The following is a 21,835-nucleotide window of genomic DNA, read 5'->3' as shown; positions in this document are numbered from 1 at the left end:
TCATTCTAACTCCTGTGTATTGGAGGGAGGGGAGGACTTCGAGGAAAGGTTGCTTGAGACTTGGAGGCTCTGGTCATAATGGCAACCACAATTTTATTGAACATCTCCTGTGTACTGTCCAGGTCTTCACATTTATCACCTCATTTAATTCTCACGTTAAACCTGACTGGAAAGCATTATGAAGCCTATTTGAGGAAAGAGTGACGTTCAGAGGTAAAAGTCATCTTTCCAGGGTCCTTTGCCAAATGACAGCTGGCATGGAACCCTCCTAAAGCTGGTTCCTCTATCCTCCTTCTCCTAACACCACTTTAGGGGCAAGCTCTCTTTTCTCCACTCGTCATCAGGGAAGCCCTCAATTTCCCAGGATTCTAGGAAATTTCCCCAAGGTGGGAGTGGTAGTAAGACTGAAGTCTTTTCACTTTCCAAGACCTTTCTTTATTTCCTGAGATGAATAAATAAACGGCAATGGGGGTAGGGATGTGGTGAACACAGAACAAGAGCTGGCAGCATGCAGCTGGCAGGAGGGGGCTAGGATGGCCCCACCTATGAGAGGACCCCCTCCTCCTGAGCAGGGGCCATAGCTCACTAGAAGACACCATTAAGGAAAAACTTGAAATTCACACATTGTGAAGCCTGCCAGTACCCCCCAGGTGAAGAGCTCATGGCATCCACCTTCAGGGCTACTTTTTACCCCAGGGGCCTTGTCTGCCCAGGCATGGGTAGCTGGGTTGCTCTGTAAGGCAGGTAGGGGTGCTTACCCCCCTCTCAAAAATAAACCAAGCTGTCCTGAGTGTCCAGCAGGAGGGCAGCCCAAGCTCTGGGGGCAGCATGGGTGGGAGGAGATTCTATAGGTGGTGGCTGAGATTATCTGCCCTTGATGAAGCCCTCCAGCACACGGTCACTGCGCTCTGACAACCAGTAGCCAGTCATGGCCGCCACAGCCCCAATGAAAATGGCGGTGAACACCAAGTCACCCTTAGCAGCCAACGTGGCCAGAGCACAGATGATGACACCAAAGAACATCTGCTGCAGCACCACCAGCTCGTCCTCTGTCATCTCTGAGAAGAAGCCCGCCGACTCTGCAGAAGAGCGAGAGACGCAGCCTGGCACTCCAACCCCTGTTCCTGGCAGTTCTTGGAGCCTCCCCAGGACTCCCACACACCTGATCATCATGGCCACCAGGCCTGCCCAGCAAGCCAGGCACACATTTACTGCTCAAAACCACTCTGCAAGGAGTAGTTATCATCCCTGTCTCACTAAATGGGAAAGTGAGGCTCAGAGAGGTAAAGGGGGTTGGACTTGCCAAGGCTATATGGTGGGCAAGTTGGGAGCAGAGCATTTATTAATTACTTGTATGAGTCTCACTTCAGGGTCACACTGTCTGGATTGGGATCCCAGCTCTGCAACTTGCTTGCCACATAGCCCTGGGAAAGTAGCTTCACCTCTCTGCATCTTAGTTTTTACATATATAGAATGGGGATGAGAATAAAACCTCCAGTGTCGGGTTGTTTCAGGGGTTAAATAAGATGAGGAATGCACCTGGAATAGCATCTGACACAGTGACTGCTGGGGAAATGGTCCCTGTCATCATCGTTGTGATTACCCTGCATCTCACCACAGCCCCTAGGACAGCTCTCAGCAGGCCAGGGCAAACACTGGTCCCATTGGATAGATGAGGAAACAGGTGAGGGAGGCAGACTGATTTGATGACAAGTCTGATTCCCTTTGTACCCTGGAAGATATAAGGCTGCTGAGAGCCAATATGGTGATCAGATGTAGAGCCTGGTCTCAGTGCAGCCTCTGGGGGGCTGGGTGGCAGCAGGTGTGGGGCAAGGCCTGGAGTTGCCACTGCTACCACGGGAAGGGACTTGCCTGCCTTCTCTTTGAATAAGGACCCCCCCTCTCCTGCCCCAGGGCTCACCTGGGATCTGCTCCTTCACACATATGCCCTCCATCTGCTTGTAGCCCTCAGCACAGATGCAGCGATAACCGCCCTCAGTGTTTTCACACTGCTCATTCTCTCCTGGACACACCTCGGTCTCACACTCATCCACATCTTGAGGGGAGAGAGGGGTCAGAGTTCTGCCAGGGCCCCCCACCCAGCACCCCAACTCCATCTTGCCCACCTCTCAACACTCCCCTCTGCCCTTGCCCAGGCAACATTCCACCCTTCCTTCCCCTGCCCGCCCATATTCCGGCCCCCTCTCCATTCATGCTGGATGAGGCACTCCCAGGTGCCTGTGTCCCATCAGCAGGAGACTTACCGAGACACTTGGAGCCCACCTGCTGGTAGCCAGGGCTACACTTCTTACAGCGGCCTGGCCCTGCCCCCATGCAGCCTAGGCAGGCCTTGGCACAGTCTGGAGAGAGGAGAGAGAGATGCGGGTAAGATGTGCTCCTAGGCCCAGGGGAACCATGCTCCAGAAGAGGAGGCCTGGGGGTGCTCTGAAGCCTGAGAAGGGGAAGGTCTGGAGAGACAGGTGTGGAGCAGCTCCTCCATCCCTCCTCACAACTCCTCCTTTGCAGAAGTAGACACTGACCTCGGCACTCATAGGAGCCTTCAGTGTTCACGCAGAACTGATCGGCTCCACAGTTGGCTCGCTCTGTGCCACATTCGTCAATGTCTGCAGAGAGGTGAGCAGGGTGAGAATTTCAATCTCTATTTAGTAGGCAAGCTGGGACCAGGGCCATTGGGGAATGGTCTTGCCTGGGATTAAATACGGCAGAGACTGCACACTGTCTACCAACAACACAGAAGCAGACATACAGGTGAACTTCAGGCTGCCCAGCCAGAGAACACATTTTCTAACCTGTCTTGAAGCTAAGTGTGGCCCTGTAATTGAGTTCTAGAGAACAGGATGTAACAGGAGTGATGTGCTCCACTGTTAGCTTGGCCTTAAAACAATCGGCTTGGACTCCTCAATGCACTTTCTTTCCCTTCCTGAGCGCTGGGACATGGGACATGGAGATGCCCAGGACTCAGCCTCAACCATGCAGACAATACGCCAGGGGATGACTGTGCAGTAAGTTACAGGAATGATCTAGGTACTGGAATGACTGTGACTAGCACAGCTTCCTTGCCAACCTGGACCACTCACTTTGGGACTGAGATATGAGAGAAAAAATAACCCTCTACCCTCTAGATTCTTTTTTTTTTTTTTTTTTTTTTTTGAGACGAAGTTTCACTCTTGTCGTTCATGCTATAGTGCAATGGTGGGATCTCAGCTCACTGCAACCTCTGCCTCCTGGGTTCAAACGATTCTCCTGCTTCAGACTCCTGAGTAGCTGGGATTAGAGGTACCTGCCACCATGCCTGGCTAATTTTTGTATTTTTAGTAGATACAGGGTTTTGCCATGTTGGCCAGGCTGGTCTCGAACTCCTGACCTCAGGTGATCCACCCGCCTTGGCCTCCCAAAGTGCTGTGATTACAGGCGTGAGTGAGCCACTGCACCCGGCCAACCTCTATATTCTTTAAGCCACAGTCTTTTGTGGATTTTTGTTATAGCAGCTTAGCCTTTACTCTAGTCTTTATGAGTGGCTAGGCTGGGACCAAACCAAGTCTTGAACCCAGGTTTCCTGACCCAAAGTTCAGAGTCCTAATTCTCCTGGCCAACCCTTCCTCAATTTTTAAGCCTTGGCCAAAGTAACACCTCATGCAAGAAGCCTTTCCTGATTTCCCATCACCGCTTCCACTCAACTAGATCAGAGGTATCTCTCACTGTACACAGGGACTATACTGCACAGTACCTGTGTACTGGACTGTAAGTATCTGGTTACTTTTCTGCCTTTCCAGCAAGGTTAAGATCTCCATGAAGGCCTAAGCTAGCCCATGCCTGTATTCAACAAATGCAGAGAAGGAGGGACCAAGCGCAGGTCCCTGCCCATCTTCCCCAGACCTAGCTAGGGTCCCACTTACCTACACACTTGAGGTGATGCAGGGCCCAGCCCTTCATGCATTGCAAACAGTTTGATTCCTCAGGTCCTGAGCATCGCGCACAGGGGCCAAAACAAGCTGGGCAGAAAGGGGTCAGCATGAGGATCGGCAGCCAGGTGCCCCATCTGCCCCGGCCCAGTGCCACACATTTTGGCTACCTACCCGAACATACCAGATGGCTGGCGTTGCGTTCTGCCTCAAAGTAGCCAAGGCCACACTGGCCACAGGCCTCACCCCCATAGCCGGCTTGGCAGTCACAGTGCCCGCTGCCCCCTCGTGTCCCTTCCCCTTCACACTGCCCGTAGCCACCGCAGGGCCTCTCTGTGCCCCCAGGACAGGCTGTGGGAAGACACCAAACCAGGTGAGGTCATCTATACAACCTTGATATACAAGAGAATATGTTCTGCTCTGCATATCATTAAACATTTTTAGAGAATAAAATTAATTTTAATGACATATTTTGTCATAAAACTGTGAAATGTACTAATTTCCTCTTGTGGAACAATTAGGTTATTTCCAAACATTTTATTTATTATTTTATTGACAGGGTCTCACTCTGTTTTCCAGGCAATGATGTGATCATAGCTCACTGCAGCCTCGAACTCCTGGGCTCAAGCAATCCTCCCACTTCAGCCTAGGGGGACTATGGCTGCATCACCATGCCCCACTATTTTTTTTTTTAAGAGACAGGGTCTTGCTATGTTACCCAGGCTGGTCTCTCAAACTCCTGGCCTCAAGTGATCCTCCTGCCTCAGCCTCCCAAAGTGCTGGGTTTACAGGCATGAGCCACTGCAGCAAATATTTTCTTTTATAAAGACTGAATTTGCCATCTTTGTAGCTAGCTCTTTATCTGCAGCTTCAGGAAAGACTGTTCTAAAAGAGGCTGGTAGTAAGTTCAGCTCTTGCGCCAGGACTGTGTGTGAGGATGGATGGTGACCATGGGAACTCCAGGGCAGCACCCGCCCCTCCCTAGAAAGGTAGCTTAGTCTGATCTGGCATGGGAAATGAAGGGGCTGGGGTCTATCATTTCTTTAATACATGATGATAACCACACTGCATCTGACTTAGTCTAGCCCCTGTGCGTTCTCCAAGCCTTTCCCCACTGATTTGCCCATTTCCCCAGCCCAGTGAGGTGGGCAAGAACCGAGGTCCTGAAAAGTTATCTGAGTAGCCTGAGCTAACACGGCCAGCTAGGGACAGGGCCAGCAATGGATCCCTGGCTTCAGCAGTCCCCTCTCATCCCCAAGAGCAACTTAAAAACTCACGGAGGCAGGAGGGCCCGAAGGTGCCTGCGGGGCAGCAGAGCTTCAGGGAATCTGAGCACAGCCACTGGAAGAGGTCCGGGGCCTCCTGCTGCCTGAGGCAGGGACAGGGTGGAGGGAGGTGGGGAGGAGGTGCTGACATAGTGTCACAAGTGCTGTTCCCAATCCCCCACTTCTGAATCTGTGATTCAACCCAGCTTGGACATAAGATCCACAAGGCCATCTGACCAATGCCCTTTCCCAATTTGGCAGAGGGGTAAACTGAGGCTCAAAGTGGCATCCCCCTGCAAGTCCTTAGCAGATCCGGGTTTAGAAGGAGCAGAACCAGGACATGGCCCTCAGCATGCACCCCCCACTTCTTGGCCAAGCCAAGGCCTTAACATCAGGTCCAACTGTGACCTACTCCCAGGGAAGGCTCCCTTGCCACTCACTTGTGAAACCACCAGTTCTCCACCAGCTCTTCACTCAGTTCCAGCAGGCGATGGCACTCGAAGTCCGACTTGCTGCACACGCCCTCCAGCACCTCTACCAGGCGGGTCTCACTGACCAGACAGGGAAGGGCTGATGGGAAACAAGCTCCACCCCACCCACCACCCTCATCAGGTCTCTCTCCACCCTTCGTCTTGCTATAACAATATCAAAGGAGAGGCCATGGGGTATAATGGAAGGGATCATGGTTCTGGGAAGCAGACAGACCTGGGTTCAAATCTAGTGGTAGGACCTTGGGCAAGTCACTTAATCTCTCTGAACCTCTTTGCTTTCTCATCTGTAAAATGGGGACAACAATACCGTCCCTGCAAGTTTGTTGTAAGATACATCAGTCCCTGCATCTGAGCAACGGAATATAATACCCTTGCTGGATTGATATGGTTAAAAATACATCCTATAACAAGTGTTGGCAGGGATGTGGAGAAATTAGAATCCTCCCACACTGCAGGTGGGGATGCAAAAATGGCATCACCACTGTGGAAAAGCAGTTCCTCAATAAGTTAGGCATGGAATCACCATAGGACCCATCAATTCCACTCCTGGATACAGACCCAAAAGAATGGAAAACAGGTGTTCAAACAAAAACTTGTACACAAATGTTCACAGCAGCACTATTCACAACAGCCAAAAGGCAGAAACAATGCAGCTGTCCATCAACTGATGCATGGACAAACAAAATGTGGTACAGCCAAACGAGAATATTACCCAGCCATAAAAAGGAATAAGTATTGATATACGCTACAGTATGGGTGAACCTTGAAAACATGCTAAGTGAAACAAGCAAGACACAAAAGGCCACGTATTGTATGATTCTAATGAAATCAGCAAATCCTAATTTCTGCTTGACTAACACAAATTAGTGACTGTCAGGAGCCGGGGGAAGGGGAGAATGGGGAGTGACTACGTCATTGGTATGGGATTTTTTTGGGAGGGGGTAATGAAAATGTTCTAGAACTAGATAGTGGTGATGGGAAATTTTTATGTATATTTTACCACAATTAAATATATATATATATAAATATTTGATGCTTTATATCCTGTATTTGAAGGGTCTGGCACAGGGCCTGGCATATAGGAAGTGATTTAAAAAACCAAGCAATGCAGGAGCCATTGTAAAGCCAGAAGTGCACTGGGGTTATCTTGGCCAATCCCCTCATTCCTGAATAAGGAAACTCAGGCCCATGGAAGGAAAAGAGAAAATGACCACTGTTACTTAATAACAAAACCTTTATTTTTAGTGGACATCCCTGTTAACCCTTTCTACACTCCTATGAAATAGGCAAATCAGGCATTAATAGCCCCATTTTATAGGTGAAGAAACTATGGCTCTGAGAGATTAAATGACCTTCCCTAGGTTACAAATGGTAAGAACCAACAACCAGGTCTAACTCTGAGTCTTTGCTGACTCTTCTTCCATTAACTTTGAGTCCTGCAGGGCTCAGGACTCAGGGCTCAGGGCTTGCCTTTCTATACCCTTTCCATGGCTTTCTCTACATACTGACTATATACTGACAACTCTCAAATTTCTGTTTCCAATTCCTACTCTTTTCTGAATTCCAGACTTGGATGGAGTCTGCTTGGATGTCTAATGGACACTTCAGGCCAATATGATCAAAGAACACCACATCCCACCCCTCCCCAAACCATCTCAGTTTCCCCTGTATTACCATCTTAGAAAACATCTGCTGCACTATTCACCCAGTTGCTCAGGCCCAAAATCTAGTAAGCATCTTTTATTCTGTTTCTCTATACCCCATAATGAATCCATCACCAGATCCTATTGTTCTCTCTGCAAAATATACCTAGAATGTGACCCCTTCACCATGTCCTCCACTAGATGCTACACTAGCTTGTGTTGCCTTCATGCCTAGACAATGCACTTGCCTCCTAAACTGGTACTTCCTTGCCCCCTACAGTCTGTTTGCTACATAGCACTGTGAGTAATATTTAAAGGTATAAAGAAGACTGTTATCATTTTTTCTGCTCATAACCTTCCAAGAGCTTCCCACTACACTTCGAAAAAGAATCTAAACACCTTTCTGTAGCCTTCAAGGCCTGAACCTCTGCCTTCACCTTCTACCACTCTCCCCTTTGCTCACTCCACTCCAGCCGCTTCTTGAACACACCAAGCTCAGCCTCATCCTCTGCCCAATTCTCTCCCTGTCACATAGCTTGCTTCTTCACTTCAGGTCTCTCTGTTCAAATGCTACACTTTGAACACCTTGCCTCCTACCATCCCGCAGTCTACTGTGCTTCACTGTTTGTTCTTCATCTGACTTAATATTCACTGCTTATTTTCTCTATTAGAATGTGAGCTCCAGGAAGATGGGATTTTGCTTGCCTTGTTTACTGCTATACTATAGAAGTTCAGTGATATTTGTTGAATGAATAAGTGCTCCCCAAGAATTCCTAGCCCTCCACCAGTAGAGAAGAGATTTGGTGGGGAGGGGACTATGCACCCCTCCCCCAAAAAGCCCTTTACCTGTCTTTGTATTTGGACAACTTCTCTTCCTCCCAGGCAGTGTTTCCACCTCCAAAGTTGTCCCGGATGGTTCTCTCCAGGCCCTGGAAACAGAAAATTAGTAATAGCTAAGTACAGTGCCTGGCATATGCTAGCACTCACTGTTCTACTGATCAGGAAACTGAGGCACAGAAAGGCAACCTGCCTAGGGCCATATAACTAGTAAGAGACCAACATGAAACTTGAATCCATGCAGATTTGCATCCTAGGGTTCCCCACTCTAAATCGCTGTGTTACAGTAGCTGGGTCCCCTTCCAATGAGGCTGCCGGTGCACCCACCTTGTTGAAGCTGTCAACCAGTCCCCGGCAGGTATGACACGGATGGGGCTGAGGCGGGAGAGAAGACTGGGGAGGTGGAGAGGGCTGGAGCCAGATGGGGCCTGGGAGGCTGAGGAAGAGGCTCAGGCCCCAGAACACAGCTGGGACCAGGCCCTTCGGAGGCCGTGAGGCCATCTTTACCCAGGCTGGTGACCTGCAGATAGAGGGCGTGGAGAGGCTTCACTGAAGGAGTCAGGCCCCACGTAAGAAAGAAAAGGGTCTGTTCTGAGGTGCTGCGGCGCTGGGAGCCCAGATCTGCGTTATTACAACCAAAAGAGGCCAGACTGGGTACTGCAGGGGCTGTGGGGATGGGCGGGGAAAGGTGCATAATAGGCCATTCCAGAAGGGAGATAAGCTATTCCCATTAGCATGGGGTGAGGAGACGAAAGTGGCCTCGCTCCTTGGCAAGGGGGCAAAAGTCAGCCTCTTGTTTGAGGGCCTGATAAAGGCTACTAGGGGCCGGATCCTCAGAATTAGGGAGGAGAGATCAGATTCCAAGTAATGAAGCAGAGGAGGCCAGAGGAGTTGTCTTGGGGGAGGTGTCCGGAACCCCGGGCTTGGGGGGAGGAGCCCGGATCCGGTTAGGAAGGGAAGGGGTCAGGTTCAGGGCCTCGCAGACTGGCAAAGGCACGGCCCACGAGCCGGCAGGGAAAGATTCAGACCCTCGTAGGCCACAGAGGAGGATGAAGCGTTCGCCTCAGCCGGCGGGTGCCGTGGGCCGTCTACTCACTGCGTCGCTGCCACAGCCTGCGTAAAACGTACAACCCCCACCCGCGCCGCAGTCCAAGGGGCGGAGCTTGCCGCCCAGCCAATGGTGGTGGGCCATGTGCCATTGCGTCACCCCACGCCAGCCAACCAGAGGCGGCACCGAGCTGCACCTGTCCGGGCTTTAAAGGGCCGCGGGGCTAGGGAACGCCGTTTGCCACACCCGCCGCGGAGACACGTGTGGGCCACATGGGTAGAAAAACAGCGTCTACCTTTATTCAAGTCCCGTCCCCTGTCCCAGGTCCCACCCCGCGTCCCTGCCCGGGCGTTCCCGGAGGATGGAAGTAGCTCTCCAGGGCTGGCTGAAGGGCCCGGGACACTTGTTCCGCACTCTCTCGGAGCCGCCGGGGACGCAGGGCGCTGGGCCGCTGCAGGGCCCCCAAGAAGTCCGGTAGCTGGGAGGGCAGTGAAAAGACGGGCACGGTGCGGAAAAGGGCAGGCACGGCGTCCGGGCGGAGCAGCCTGTCGAAGCAGGCCGCCACGTAGCGGCCGGACGCCCGGCCCTGCAAGAAGTCAGGCAGCACGCAGCTGAGCGAGGCGCGGAAGGCGTCGTGTGGGCAGTTCGCCCCGGGCACAGACATTCCATCCTGTAGCCACTCGCTGCACAGCGCCACCGCCCCGGGCGAGAAAAGCAGGACCACCATGCCGCCCTCCTGCAGGGTCTGGCGCCGCTGCGCATGGAACCAGGCCACGGGCCCCTGTGCGCTGAGTTCACGACGGCTCCACAGGTCTACGGCCACGCGCAGCGGCAGCTCGCACAGCGCCGACGCCAGGGCGCCCACCAGGCGTTCGAAGCTTGAGTCATCGGCTGAGTAGAGGAGCAGAGCCGCGCGGCCCCTGGCGGCTGCTGCCGTTGAAAAGAGACGGGGAGGGAAGAGGTGAGCTGGTACAGGCCTGGCCCTCCCGGGGGCGGCCCCCCGCCCAGCGCTTGCACCCACTCACCCCCCTTGCGGACGTCCTGTTTCAAGAGCCTCAGCCACCCTGTTAAGGGACAGGGGCAGAGGCAGCTGGTGAGCTCGCCTGCCGCCTTCCCTCGGAGAACTCCCAGAGCCACTGTGGTCCTGCCCCTGGGGAATGGGGAGCCGGGAAGCGCTCACCTTTCGCGTGATCCTTTCTGAGTAGGAGGAAGAGGGAAAGCGCAGCGGCAAAGAGTAGGCAGGCCAGCCACACGAGGGCCCAGCGCTTGTGGGAGTCTGGGAGACCCAGGGAAGAAGAATTAGAAACTTACACTCACCCTCCACAGAGAAGAAAAACTGAGACTTAAGAGAAATGAATTGACGGCGGGGTGTGGTGGCTCACGCCTGTAATCCCATCACTTTGGGAGGCCGAGGCGGGAGGATCACAAGATCAGGAGTTCGAGACCAGCCTGGCCAACATGGTGAAACCCTGTCTCTACTAAAGATACAAAAAATGAGCTGGGCATGGTGGTGTGCCCCTGTAATCCCATCTACTCTGGAGCCTGAGGCAGAAGAATTACTTGAACCCAGGAGGCGGAGGTTGCAGTGAGCCGAGATTGTGCCATTGCACTCCAGCCTGGGCTACAGAGCGAGACTCCTTCTCAAAAAAAAAAAAAAAAAAAAAAAGAGAAATGATTTGTGCAAAATCCACAGCACAGTGTCAGAGCCAGTGGATGAATATAGCGCCATTTGTTTAGGGGTCTTTGAATAAGTAACGTCACCCTCTGCCTCAGTTTTCTCCTCTGTAACGTTGTACCTACGTCACAGGGTTGGTGTGAAGACTAAATATATTAATACATATAAAGCACAACACAATGCTGAGCATCTTAAGTGCTAAAATGTCAGCTCATATTCTCTCCTAAGCTAGGGTTGCTGGGTCCTTGATCTTGCTGTCCTGGGTGTCTGCAACAGCCTCCTGCCTGGTGTCCCAGCCCTGTCATTTTTAGCCTCCAGTTGATTCACCACATGGCAGCCTCAGAAATCTTTTAAAAATATAAATTTGATCATAGCTCCTGCTTCTCTTAACGTAAGATCCAAATTCCCAACATGGCTCCTGCATCCTTACCTCATGACAGAAACCTGCCACATTGTCCAAGACCCTCTAGCCACATTGGCCATCTTGGAGTTTCTCAAAAAAGTACCCCACAGTTGAGGCAGAGATTGCAGTTAGCCAAGATCGTGCCACTGCACTCCAGTCAGGTGACAAAGGGAGACTGTCTCAAAAAAAAAAAAGTACCCCACAGTCTTCACAAAAATGCATCTCTACTCCCTGCTGGAACCTTCCCCCTGAGCCCCTTACCCCTCCCAGGTCAGGTCTGCATTGTATGCATTTACAGCGTTGAACACTTGGTGGTGCTTCAGTAGCTCACACTTTAAATGAAGTGACTGGCTCATGTCTTGCTAGTCTGCTAAGGGTTGTGGACAGAGATTTTATTTATTTATTTATTTATTTATCCGTGCTCCTGGGATCCCTGCAAGCTCTCATCATATTTTTTGAGTGAATGAAGGAATGACCCTCTGGTTTATCTGATCTCAGGGAAGGACAAGGCCATTGCATGTACTGCACCCAGGAGTGGTCCCTGTCAAGATCCCTGCTCCTGGTACAGAAAGGAAAGGCAGTTCTTACAATACTCACATTTGTCCATGGGGCAGGCCCATAGCGCTCCCAGGTCATCATTCCACAGCTATAAGATACAAACAGAACCAAATCCAGGGCACCAGTTGGGTGTTCTGCATTCACCAAGCTCTGGTGGCCTGATCTCCAAATTCCCATCATCAACTATGCATATCTCCCGCCTACGGTTCCTGCAGCTGCTCTGCCTTTGCTTATGCTGTGCCCACTGCCTAGGCTATGACTTCTTCCATGCCAAACCTGGCTTATAGGAAGAAATTCTTCCCAGAAGCTCTCCCTGGAACCCAAAACTTAGCACCCATAGGTATGGTTATCTGTTTACGGGTGTCTAGCTAACAGTGTGCTCCTTGGAGATAGGAACTATGCTTCTTCTACTCTTAACTCTCCCAGGGCTGAACATAAAATAAACCTAAACAGATAGTAGATGAGTGCTAGTTTTAGGCCTGAGGCCCTTAGGCACTGAGGTAGGGCCCTTCTGCTACCTGCTCACCTGCAGACACTGGCCTGACTGCAGGTCTTGTAGTAAGTACTCTCCAAGGCGAGCTGCCATCTGCCAAGCCAAAGGATGGGGGCACTGTTACCTGGAGGCAGCACCCTTAGGGCAGCACCTACCAGGCTACAGCTGGGTAGAATGGGGTAGAGGTGACTGGGAGACTTTGATGATGCCACTGAATAGGGCCCAGGTTTGAGTCACCCCCATGTTTCCAGAGACAAGCACAGGGTGGATTGAGTAAAAATTTAAGGCCAGGTGTGAGATACATCTGTAGAGATCTGTGGAGGAGGGTCACTCAGTCCTTACCGTGGAGGCTCTGCTGGGCAGTGAAGTACAGCCACTGGGTTCCAAGGCACAGAAGGATCTGTTGTTCTGGGGGCCTCTTGTCTCCAACAGTAGCACATCATCATTGAGAGGCCCCAGGGAGTCTGGAAGGGGTGAGGGGCCACTCTGACCAAGACCCAACCTTGCTGGGATTGGCCACTTTCCCACCTCCCATGCCGTGACCACCCCTAGGAAGTGGCCCTGCCTCAGCCACCCCAGGCCCCACTCACCAGCCCACAAGCACTCTTGCAGCTGCAGATTCTCCCAGCTGTTCACCTGCTGGGAAGAGACCATGGTTAGGGCCACTAAGAAAAGCAAAAGCCAAGGCCAGAAAGACCAGAACAGTGCAGGCAACAGGAGGCCTGTTGGGTTGGGAATCTACACTTGACCTGACCTTAGGCAGATATGGGTTCAAGCCTGGGTGATTAGGAGTCACTTCATCTTTCTCTGTGCTAAAGGGTCTTCTGACCCTAAAGCTCTTTTCATGTCTTATAAAGCATAGTTCCTCTCTCATCTAACCTTCTCAAAGAGATTTCCTTCTCACCTGACCACCGTGCTAAAAATTGCAACCCCAATCCTCCCTTATCCCTTTTCCATAGTATTTGTATGCAATTTTAAGATATTATATAATTTATTTACAATGTCTACTGGCTGCCTTTCTCCATTACAAGATAAGTTCTATGACAGTAGGGACATTAGGATCTATCACAAGTGCCTAAAACAGTTACTCATGCTGTTCAAAAAATCTTGAATGAGTGAATATTCTTATAATCACCCTTTGAAATTGTGGAGCAACCCATTCTACATAAATGGAAATAGCATACTGATAGCAATAATAAAAGTGGCTAAATTTATTGAGCATTTAGTCTGTACCAGTTCCTAAGGGGAAGCACTTCTCTTATTTCATCATCACAACCACTCGATGAGGCAGTTACTGTATTATCATCTGCATTAAACAGATGAGGAGACTGAAGTTTAGAGAGGTGAAGTGACTTGCCCAGGGTTCCACACACTGCTAAAGTAAACAGTGGAACTCCCAAGGGGGAAGCTGGCAACCACTATGCTTTAACAGCCCAAGAACAAAGACACCTTTGGCTGGGGGTCTGCCCACGTCCAGCCCCCAGCCTAATGCTGTGCACCCCTTTCTGACCTGAACACAGAGGTTAGGGTGGCCTTCTAGCAATGGGAACTCGAGAACCTTCTGTGGAAAGAGAGAAATGGGTAAGATCACAAAAGGGAGACCCCAGTTCCCTGCTCTCCCTTCACCATGGGACCCACCCTCTGCTTCGCTTACGTTCACAGTGATATTCTCCCAGGAAAGCGGCGGGACCAGTGGCTGGCAAGGGTCCCCACCTGGAGCCTGCCAACACAGTGCCGCTTCAGCGGGCAGTGGGCACAGTGCCTCCAGTCGCCAGCTCTGCAGAGTCAGCAGTCGCAGCCGGGCGGCACGCCAGAGGTTCCGGTGTGCACGTGGGTCTGCAAGGAAAGGGCGCAGTCACTGCACACCAGGCACCCATCGATCACACAGCCCCAACCCCAGCCCCAGGCCAGTCAGCTCACCCTCCCTGAAGGGGCAGATGTTAGTCCTAAAGGAGTCAAGTTCCAGAGGCCACACCTGGAAAGGAAACGGGGGTCTGCTCAGGTCAGTTCCACCTAGCCACCTTTCCATGGGCACGTGCCCGGCCCTCTGCTAGATACTGGGGACACAGTCATTCAGCGGATATTTTGCAAGCACTTACCAGGTCTTCTTGCCTTTTACAAAACCTGGAGATGTTCACATCCTTTCTTCCAGCAAACATAATGGCAGACACTGGCAATGTCTTAATTCAACAAACTTTTAATGAGTGCCTACCATGTGTCTTACCAGTATGACAGGCACAAGGGACCTTGGATAATTTTTTTTTTTTTTTTTGAGAGGGAGTCTTGCTCTGTTGCCCAGGCTGGAGTGCAGTGGCCTGATCTCAGCTCATCACAACCTCTACCTCCTGAGTTCAAGCAATTCTCCTGCCTCAGCCTCCCGAGTAGCTGGGACTACAGGCCCGAGCCACCATGCTGGGCTGATTTTTATATTTTTAGTAGAAACAGGGTTTCACTATCTTGGCCAGGCTGGTCTTGAACTCCTGATCTCGTGATCTGCCCCCCTTGGCCTCCCAAAGTGCTGGGATTACAGGCATGAACCACCATGCCCAGTGGATAATTAATTTGAATTCATTCCACAATCACTTTGTGAGCACCTACTATGTGCCGGGGAATGTGCTAGATTCTAAGGACACATTCATTCATTCTTTCAACAGACCTTTAAGAGACGTTTTTATTATGTGCATAGCTCTGCGCTAAGCACTAGAGATAATATATTAATTTATTCATCAAACCTTTAATTAGAAACACCTACTGTGTGGCAGCCATTGTGTTTGGCAACGAGGACATTTAAATCACAGCAAACATCTCATGAGCATCTGCTGTGTCCTATTGCTGTGCTAGGCAGTAAGATTCATTCATTCACCATTCAACAGTGAGGACCCTCATACTGTTACCTTGTTTAAAAACAAAGCAAAACAAAACAATGAGTAGGCAGTATATGCCAGGCACTGTGCAAGGCTCTTGCAAAGTTATTACATTTGAATTAGATATACTTTGCTTGCCTTTTTTTTTTTTTTTTTTTTTTGGGACGGAGTTTTGCTCGTTACCCAGGCTGGAGTGCAATGGCGCGATCTCGGCTCACCGCAACCTCCGCCTCCTGGGTTCAGGCAATTCTCCTGCCTCAGCCTCCTGAGTAGCTGGGATTACAGGCATGCACCACCATGCCCAGCTAATTTTTTGTATTTTTAGTAGAGACGGGGTTTCACCATGTTGACCAGGATGGTCTCGATCTCTTGACCTCGTGATCCACCCGCCTCGGCCTCCCAAAGTGCTGGGATTACAGGCTTGAGCCACCGCGCCCGGCTCTTTGCTTGCCTTTAAGGAAATCACAAACTCACACTTGTAGTAAGGATAAAATATGTATGTAAATTAGTAAATCACTCATTTCATAATATTTATTGAGCATCTATTGTATACAAGAAGATGCCCAAATAAGAAAGGAGGTGATTGAGCTGGGTGTGGTGGCCCATCTCCACAAAACATTAAAAAATGAAAACAGGGCTGGGCACGGTAGCTAGCACCTGTAATCCCAGCACTTGGGAGGCCAAGGTGGGAGGATCTGTTCTGTTTATAGCACATGCTCTGCCCCACAGGGGAACACAAAGACAGAACTGGAGGAGTAGGGAAAAGCCTCAAGGAGAAGATGACATTTGAATGGGGCCTGAAGTTTAAATAGGAGTTCTGTGGAAGATCAGGGAGAGGATTCTGGGAATGTAACAGACAGAAGGCATAGGACAGCAAGGGTCAAGGGAGGACCAGCCACCCCAAGGAGCCACAGTCTCCACCTCAATGAAGGGTTTGAAGAATGGTGAGACCAGGAAGGCAGGGGTCACCCCCATCATCATCTTCCCATTCCTCTTCTATCGCCCAGCTGGACTCTGCTCCTACCTGAATACAGAGGCAGGGAACCAGGTCTGTGTGGTTCAAGGTAATGATCTGTGGTCCAGTCTGTGGAACAAGCAAAAGGAAGGAAGTAGGAGAAGATGAGGAAGAGTAGGAGGCCAAGGTCAAGGAAACCAGGAAGGCAGAAGTTCCCCCACCAGCGTTCCCTTGCTTGGTATGAGTCCTCTTTGATAAGGCAGTGCGTCCGTTGCATGGGCATCAGCCTATAGTGGGAATGGACTTGGGAAGGGGGTGGCCTCACCAGGTTTTTTTGCCACCAGGGTTTTGGGGGACCCTGGACCTGCTTCCAGTACAGGAAGAGGCTGAAGTGCTGCTCCTCGGAGACATTCAGGACCAGGCGCGCATTGTCACCATCTGCAGACACGTTGAGCCAGGGCAGGGCTGGTGGAAGAGGCAAATACAGCACAGCTTAGACTTCCTCACCTCTTCTGCATACCCAACTGATCCTTTGGAGTTTCCTTCAAACTGTTTAGACTGGAAGGCTCTTGGAGGGCAGAGCCTGTGTCCTCATCTCAAACCAGACTTTGCCCCTAGTAGCTGCCCAGAGCCAAGCCAGAGGAGGCCCCAGTATGTGGTCTGAGGACAGCTCTTCTCCCTGCTTCTATCTCTGCAGTCAGAAAGATCTTGTAACCTCTTTAAAACAAGTCCTTTTCTTCTGGTCAGAACTGTGACCTCTCTGACCTCACCTTTTGCCACTTGTGTCCTTTTTCTTTTCTTTTCTTTTTTTTTTTTTTTTTTTTTGAGAGAGTGTCTGGCTCTGTTGCCCAGGCTGGAGTGCAATGACATGATCTCAGCTCACTGCAACCTCCACCACCTAGGTTCAAGCAATTCTCTTGCCTCAGCCACCCGAGTAGCTGGGATTACAGGTGTGCCCAGCTAACTTTTGTATTTTTATTAGAGATGGGGTTTTGCCATGTTGGCCAGGCTGGTCTTGAACTCCTGACCTCAAGCGATCCTCCTACCTCAGTCTCCCAAAGTGCTGGGATTGCGGGCATGAGCCACCACGCACAGCGTATGGCATTTGTGTCCTTAACTTGCTGCAGAGTTATTAAGGACCTTACTATTTCTTAAATACCCCTGACACACTTCCACCCCAGGCCCTTTGCACTGGCTATTCTCTCTGCATGGAATCCTCTTCCCTCAGATACATGGCACCTCTTTAAGGTCTCTGCTCACCAGAATGAGGCCATCCTTGACTTCTGCAACTCCCAACCTACCTCTCCCCCTTCCGCAAACTTTCTCCTTATCTCTAATCACTGTCTAACTTACTGCATTATTCACATTTCCATGTGTTTGTCGTGTCCTTCCTCACCCCCACCCTCACCCTGACACCCAGCTCCATGAGGGTGGGATTTTTGTTATCTTGATTTATTGATTACTTAATATTTCCAGTGTCCAGGGATTTGCCCGGTACACAGAAATTACACAATAAATATCTGTTGAATAAATGAATCAATGTCTACTGAATGAAGGAAGAAATGAAATGTATGATATATATCTGTATTTTTAAAACTCTGGTGTTGAGTAGTCTCTAATGAGTTGCCAAAAAGGCAGACTAAGTTTAATTTTAAGAAGCCAAAAAGAAAATGAAGTGGAAAAAATTTAATAGTTCAGAAAACACCACAGTATTTATATATTGATCTGGGTGCAAGTTATGCAAGTATATACATATATAAAAATGAATTGAACTGGACATGAAAATTAGTACACTTTACATACTTTTATGTATGTATGTTATGTTATACACAATAAAAAAGAAAATGCAAAACCCAAACAAAATCCAAATAGCACATGGGAAAAAGGTCAGACCCTAAATTTCTTAGCTTTTATTTCAAGTTTTTTATTTGTTTTGTTTGTTTTTGCTTTTGTTTTTTTTGTGACAGAGTTTTGCTCTGTCACCCAGGCTGGAGCGCAGTGTAGCAATCTCAGCTCATTGCAGCCTCTATCTCCCAGGCTCAAGCAATTCTCCTGCCTCAGCCTCCCGAGTAGCTGGGACCACAGATGCACACTACCACTGCCCAATTAATTTTTGTATTTTTGGTAGAGATGGGGTTTTGCCACGTTGCCCAGGCTGGTCTTGAACTTTTGAGCTCAACGATCCTCCCACCTCAGCCTCCCAAAGTGTTGGGATTACAGATAGAAGCCACTGAGCCTGACCCAAGATTCATCTATTTCCAGTGCTTAGCACAGAGTAGCAGCTACTGCAATTAATGTGATATCAATGAATGAATGATTGTGTTCTGTGAGCTTCTGAGATGTGGCAGCCCATATCTGAAATGGACTCCAAGGTTCTCTCACACTCCAGACCCTGCCCCTCCCTCCTCCCAGCCCACTTGCCCTATCCCCTACCCCAGCAGCTCCGGATGCTGTTCCGGACTTCGAGCCCCCTGCAGTCTGGGGAGAGATCACAGAAGAGCCTCCGGTGGGGCTGGGGGCCAAGGAAAGACGAAGGGCAATCTGGCTTCCAGAGGGGAATTAGGAAGGGCTCCCCATCCCCTAGATACCACCCACATCTGTCTGATGCTCAGAACGCCTTCCCTAGGGGCTGGAAAGCCACATCACCCAGGGAGAGAAAGCCTGAGGGACTGACTCTGGCAAGGATATGAGTTCAGACCCCTGCCTGAGTGTGGATGGAGCTAGAAGAGGGTGAAAGCAGCAAGGGAGTAGCCAGAGGGGACAGAGGCTAGGGGGCCAGGACTTGGGGTCCACTTACCAGGCAGCTGCTGTGTGAGGTTGAGTTTCTTCTCGTACCTGGGCTGAGTATAGGACCAGATTTGCACCTCACTCCCTAGGGCAGCCTCGAAGCAGTCATATACTACAGAGCCCTGTGAGGAGACGGTGGGGAAGGCTGGTGGTGCAGGGCTCAGAATCCAGGCCAAGGGCTGTGGATCATCTGCAGGGACCACTCTGCTCACTGTCCTTCTTTCCCAACCAATGACTGTATTTATACTGTATAGGCTGGAATCTACCATTCACCTTTCCTTCAAGGGGCCTCAATTCCAAAGCACATGTCCTCAGTAAGAGGGTTGCCAGGGTGGGAAAAGGTCCTAGCCATTTAAATCCCTGCCCCAACCCTGCTGTGCTAATCACCTGGCCAAAGCCAAGGAGAGGAGACACCCCAATGCAACGTGGCACACCCCTCCCCACAGAAGTGGTTCTCACACTTGACCCAGTGCCTCAGTGGTCCTCACAACTGCTTGTGACATGGGCCAAGCAGATGTTCTCCCAGTCTACAATTCTCTAGATAAAAAGATATCAGCTGGGAGCTGGAGGTTGGAGGGGACGCCAAACGGTTTGAATGATTTGACCCCATTGGAAATAGATCTTCCAAGTACATGTAGCCTCCTGAGGCAGGGAGAAGCCCCAACACCCTGCATCATGGTACTTGCACCATGGTATGTACACCATGGTATATATGGCAGGACTGTTCTTTTGGTCCAAGAGTACAGGGAAGTGCATCCAGCCCACAGACCTCCTCTCTCCAAACTTCACTTTCTCTATCTGGGAAATGAGGATCATAATAATGCCTAGTTCAAGTAGTTTTGAGGATTACAAAGTAATTACATTTATTGAAACCCTTCAGTGCCAGGCATTACAGCCGGTGTTTTACAGGCCTCAACTTATTTAATTCTCACAACACCCATGTGAGGTGGGACTATTTTTTTAATGTGGCCCTCCCCAAAAATTTAAGAGATATTTCACAAGGAAGTTACACTAACAGCCAATAAGCATATGAAAAAAGTGCTCAACTTCATCAGTCATTGGGAGGTACAAATTAAAACCACAATGATAAAACAGCACATATGCAGTAAAATTATTACAATTATAACACCTATGCTTGTTTTGGCACCACATATACTACAACTGGAACAATACAGAAAAGATTAGCACAGCCCCTGCCTGAGGATGACATGCAAATTCATGAAGGGTCCCATACATATATAATTCAAATATATTTAATTTAAAAATAAAATAAAATTGCATCACTGAGTGTTGGCAAAGATGGGAAGAAACTGCAACTCCCATCCACTGCTGGGGAGAGGGTGAAATAGTAGCAGTACCCTGGAAAACTGCTTGGTGTTTTCTCACAGTCAAGCATATGAAGTAGGACTATTCTTATCCCCATTTTACAGACATAAAAATTGAGGCATATCAGGCTGAAGGGGCTTGCCCACAGCACTGATCAGAATCAAAAGAATAGTCCTACCTCACATGGCTGTTTTGAAAAAGATAACTAAATAAGTTGATACCTATAAAATACTGGCTGTAAGGCCTGGTACTGAGGGGGTTCAATAAATTTAATTCTTTTGTAATCCTCAAAGAGATAATGCATGTGAAAGTGTTTTACAGATTTTAGGTTTAGAAGGTGGTTATTATTAGTTTGCATACCACAGACTGACCAAACTGCACAAGGGCAGCAGGCACTTGCACCTCCAGCAGGACGCAGCGGGCAGTAGGGTAGGCCTGGAAGGAGAGCACGACTTGGGCCTGGAGAGAGGCTGTGGGCAACAGGGCAGGGATCAGTCAGGCCTAGGAGCAGCAGGCCAGGCCTTGGCACGGAGCAGTTGGGCCAGCCAAGTTCTCCTCACCATTCCTAGGCTTCTCAAGCCCTGGGTCAGCTGCTCCTCCAAACTTTTTCTCATCTTCATGCTCTTCCCAGTGACCTAGAAGGATGCAAGAGCAAAACCCCAGGTGAGACCCCCTGCTCTGGACTGGCTTTGGCACTGGCTTCCTTCTAGAAAGCCCAGTGCTGGGAAGCAGGGGCTGGGGAGACCACTTTGGCCTGGGGATCCTTCTCCCAGTGTCCTCCAGGAGGATGCCCAGCACTGCCCAAGAGATCCCCTGGCCCTCATGCCCACCCCAGACATGCTCACATGTGCACGTGCACTGTCACAGGATGACTTGCTCACCATGCACAGCCAAGTGGACAGCGACACGCACACAGAGGTCACAGTCGGTCTCCTTGCCGCACCTCAGCACCAGCTCTGTCTGCAGGTGTGTAGGCACCAGCACGGGGCCCAGAGCAGGCACGATGTCCCCAGGCAGGCAGAGTATGTCATCGTCTGTATGTGGAGGGGTGGATGGGAGCTGAAGCTGTTCTGAGCCCAGAATTTGGTGGCACCTAACATACCCAGAAAGCCAAGGAACTTGGCTCTCCTGGGCTGAGGTGGGCCTGGGACAACTCAGCTGAAGCTGTTCCGAGCCCAGAAACTTGGTGGCACCTGACATAACCAGGAGAGCCAAGGAACTTGGCTCTCCTGGGCTGTTGCCATGGGCCTGAGACAGCTCTACTCCTTTCAGCCAGCCTTGGAAAATCTTTTTAAAAGTAGGGATACTTACCCCAGAGGTGGCAGGAGAGGCCCTGGGAAGGAGGAAAGGAGAGTCAGAGTTTGTGCCCCCACATCTAGGCACTGTTCTCTGCCTGAGACCTCCACTTTTTCTGGAATTCTGTTTTCCCAGACCCTCCCAGAAGAAGACAGACCCAGGTCTTGCCCCTTCCCCATTCTTCTCTTCTCCCATCAGCACCAGACAGACCAGACAGGGCAGTTCTGGCAGTGGCAGCAGTGACAGGAGCCAGGCTAGGACTTTGCTGAGC

At 50.3% G+C, this 21,835-nt stretch overlaps 2 protein-coding genes and 1 non-coding gene across 14 annotated transcripts in view; 1 reads left to right on the top strand and 2 right to left on the bottom strand.

Moving 5' to 3' along the window:
* Nucleotides 1-68: 68 nt before the first annotated feature.
* CRELD1 (cysteine rich with EGF like domains 1) lies at nt 69-9,350 on the bottom strand. 2 transcript variants are annotated; one of them, XM_032270633.1, is made up of 11 exons: nt 9,256-9,350; nt 8,487-8,679; nt 8,169-8,251; nt 5,629-5,739; nt 5,201-5,292; nt 4,098-4,274; nt 3,918-4,013; nt 2,541-2,624; nt 2,265-2,360; nt 1,922-2,056; nt 69-1,079 (listed from the first exon to the last, which is right to left on the bottom strand). In XM_032270633.1, the coding sequence occupies exons 2-11, from the start codon at nt 8,658-8,660 to the stop codon at nt 865-867; spliced, it is 1,263 nt and encodes a 420-aa protein (XP_032126524.1). In that variant the 5' UTR covers nt 8,661-8,679; nt 9,256-9,350; the 3' UTR covers nt 69-864. The 2 variants fall into 2 exon arrangements, with proteins under 2 accessions (XP_032126524.1, XP_032126523.1); XM_032270632.1 differs by having other exon boundaries at nt 9,188-9,290.
* A 130-nt stretch (nt 9,351-9,480) lies between these two features.
* Nucleotides 9,481-21,835, bottom strand: part of IL17RC (interleukin 17 receptor C) — a 13,458-nt gene continuing 1,103 nt past the window's right edge. The window contains exons 2-19 of one of the 11 annotated variants that reach the window (XM_032270616.1): nt 21,580-21,601; nt 21,150-21,302; nt 20,829-20,903; nt 20,629-20,738; nt 18,953-19,064; nt 18,589-18,633; nt 16,481-16,620; nt 16,225-16,284; nt 14,257-14,311; nt 13,991-14,172; nt 13,847-13,897; nt 12,927-12,975; nt 12,679-12,800; nt 12,370-12,429; nt 11,883-11,931; nt 10,388-10,483; nt 10,233-10,271; nt 9,481-10,137 (exon numbers count right to left, since the gene is read on the bottom strand). In XM_032270616.1, the coding sequence (XP_032126507.1) occupies nt 9,509-10,137; nt 10,233-10,271; nt 10,388-10,483; nt 11,883-11,931; nt 12,370-12,429; nt 12,679-12,800; nt 12,927-12,975; nt 13,847-13,897; nt 13,991-14,172; nt 14,257-14,311; nt 16,225-16,284; nt 16,481-16,620; nt 18,589-18,633; nt 18,953-19,064; nt 20,629-20,738; nt 20,829-20,903; nt 21,150-21,302; nt 21,580-21,601 (2,049 nt within the window). In that variant the 3' untranslated portion in view covers nt 9,481-9,508. The remainder of the gene's footprint in view (nt 10,138-10,232; nt 10,272-10,387; nt 10,484-11,882; nt 11,932-12,369; nt 12,430-12,678; nt 12,801-12,926; nt 12,976-13,846; nt 13,898-13,990; nt 14,173-14,256; nt 14,312-16,224; nt 16,285-16,480; nt 16,621-18,588; nt 18,634-18,952; nt 19,065-20,628; nt 20,739-20,828; nt 20,904-21,149; nt 21,303-21,579; nt 21,602-21,835) is intronic. The other 10 variants (XM_032270617.1, XM_032270618.1, XM_032270620.1 and 7 more) reach the window with 10 other exon arrangements.
* LOC116544351 lies at nt 20,078-20,180 on the top strand. The gene has a single exon (XR_004265893.1). It is a non-coding gene; the product is annotated as a U6 spliceosomal RNA (small nuclear RNA).

Source organism: Sapajus apella, unplaced genomic scaffold (assembly GCF_009761245.1).
Source record: "Sapajus apella isolate SASKATOON/1434 unplaced genomic scaffold, GSC_monkey_1.0 scaffold213, whole genome shotgun sequence".
NCBI classification, from domain to species: Eukaryota; Metazoa; Chordata; class Mammalia; order Primates; family Cebidae; genus Sapajus; species Sapajus apella.
The sequence above is the reverse complement of the archived record's forward strand: the minus strand, read 5'-3'. Positions and strand labels throughout refer to the sequence as shown.

What these genes read in the sequence shown, in the direction of transcription:
- CRELD1 (XM_032270633.1), bottom strand. Translation starts at nt 8,660, where the DNA reads ATGGCCTCACGGCCTCCGAAGGGCCTGGTCCCAGCTGTGTTCTGGGGC. An exon ending in CAGCCATCTGGTATGTTCGG is followed by an intron (nt 4,014 to 4,097) that starts GTAGGTAGCCAA and finishes CTTTCTGCCCAG; the next exon opens with CTTGTTTTGGCCCCTGTGCG. An exon ending in GGTGGGCTCCAAGTGTCTCG is followed by an intron (nt 2,057 to 2,264) that starts GTAAGTCTCCTG and finishes TCTCCCCTCAAG; the next exon opens with ATGTGGATGAGTGTGAGACC.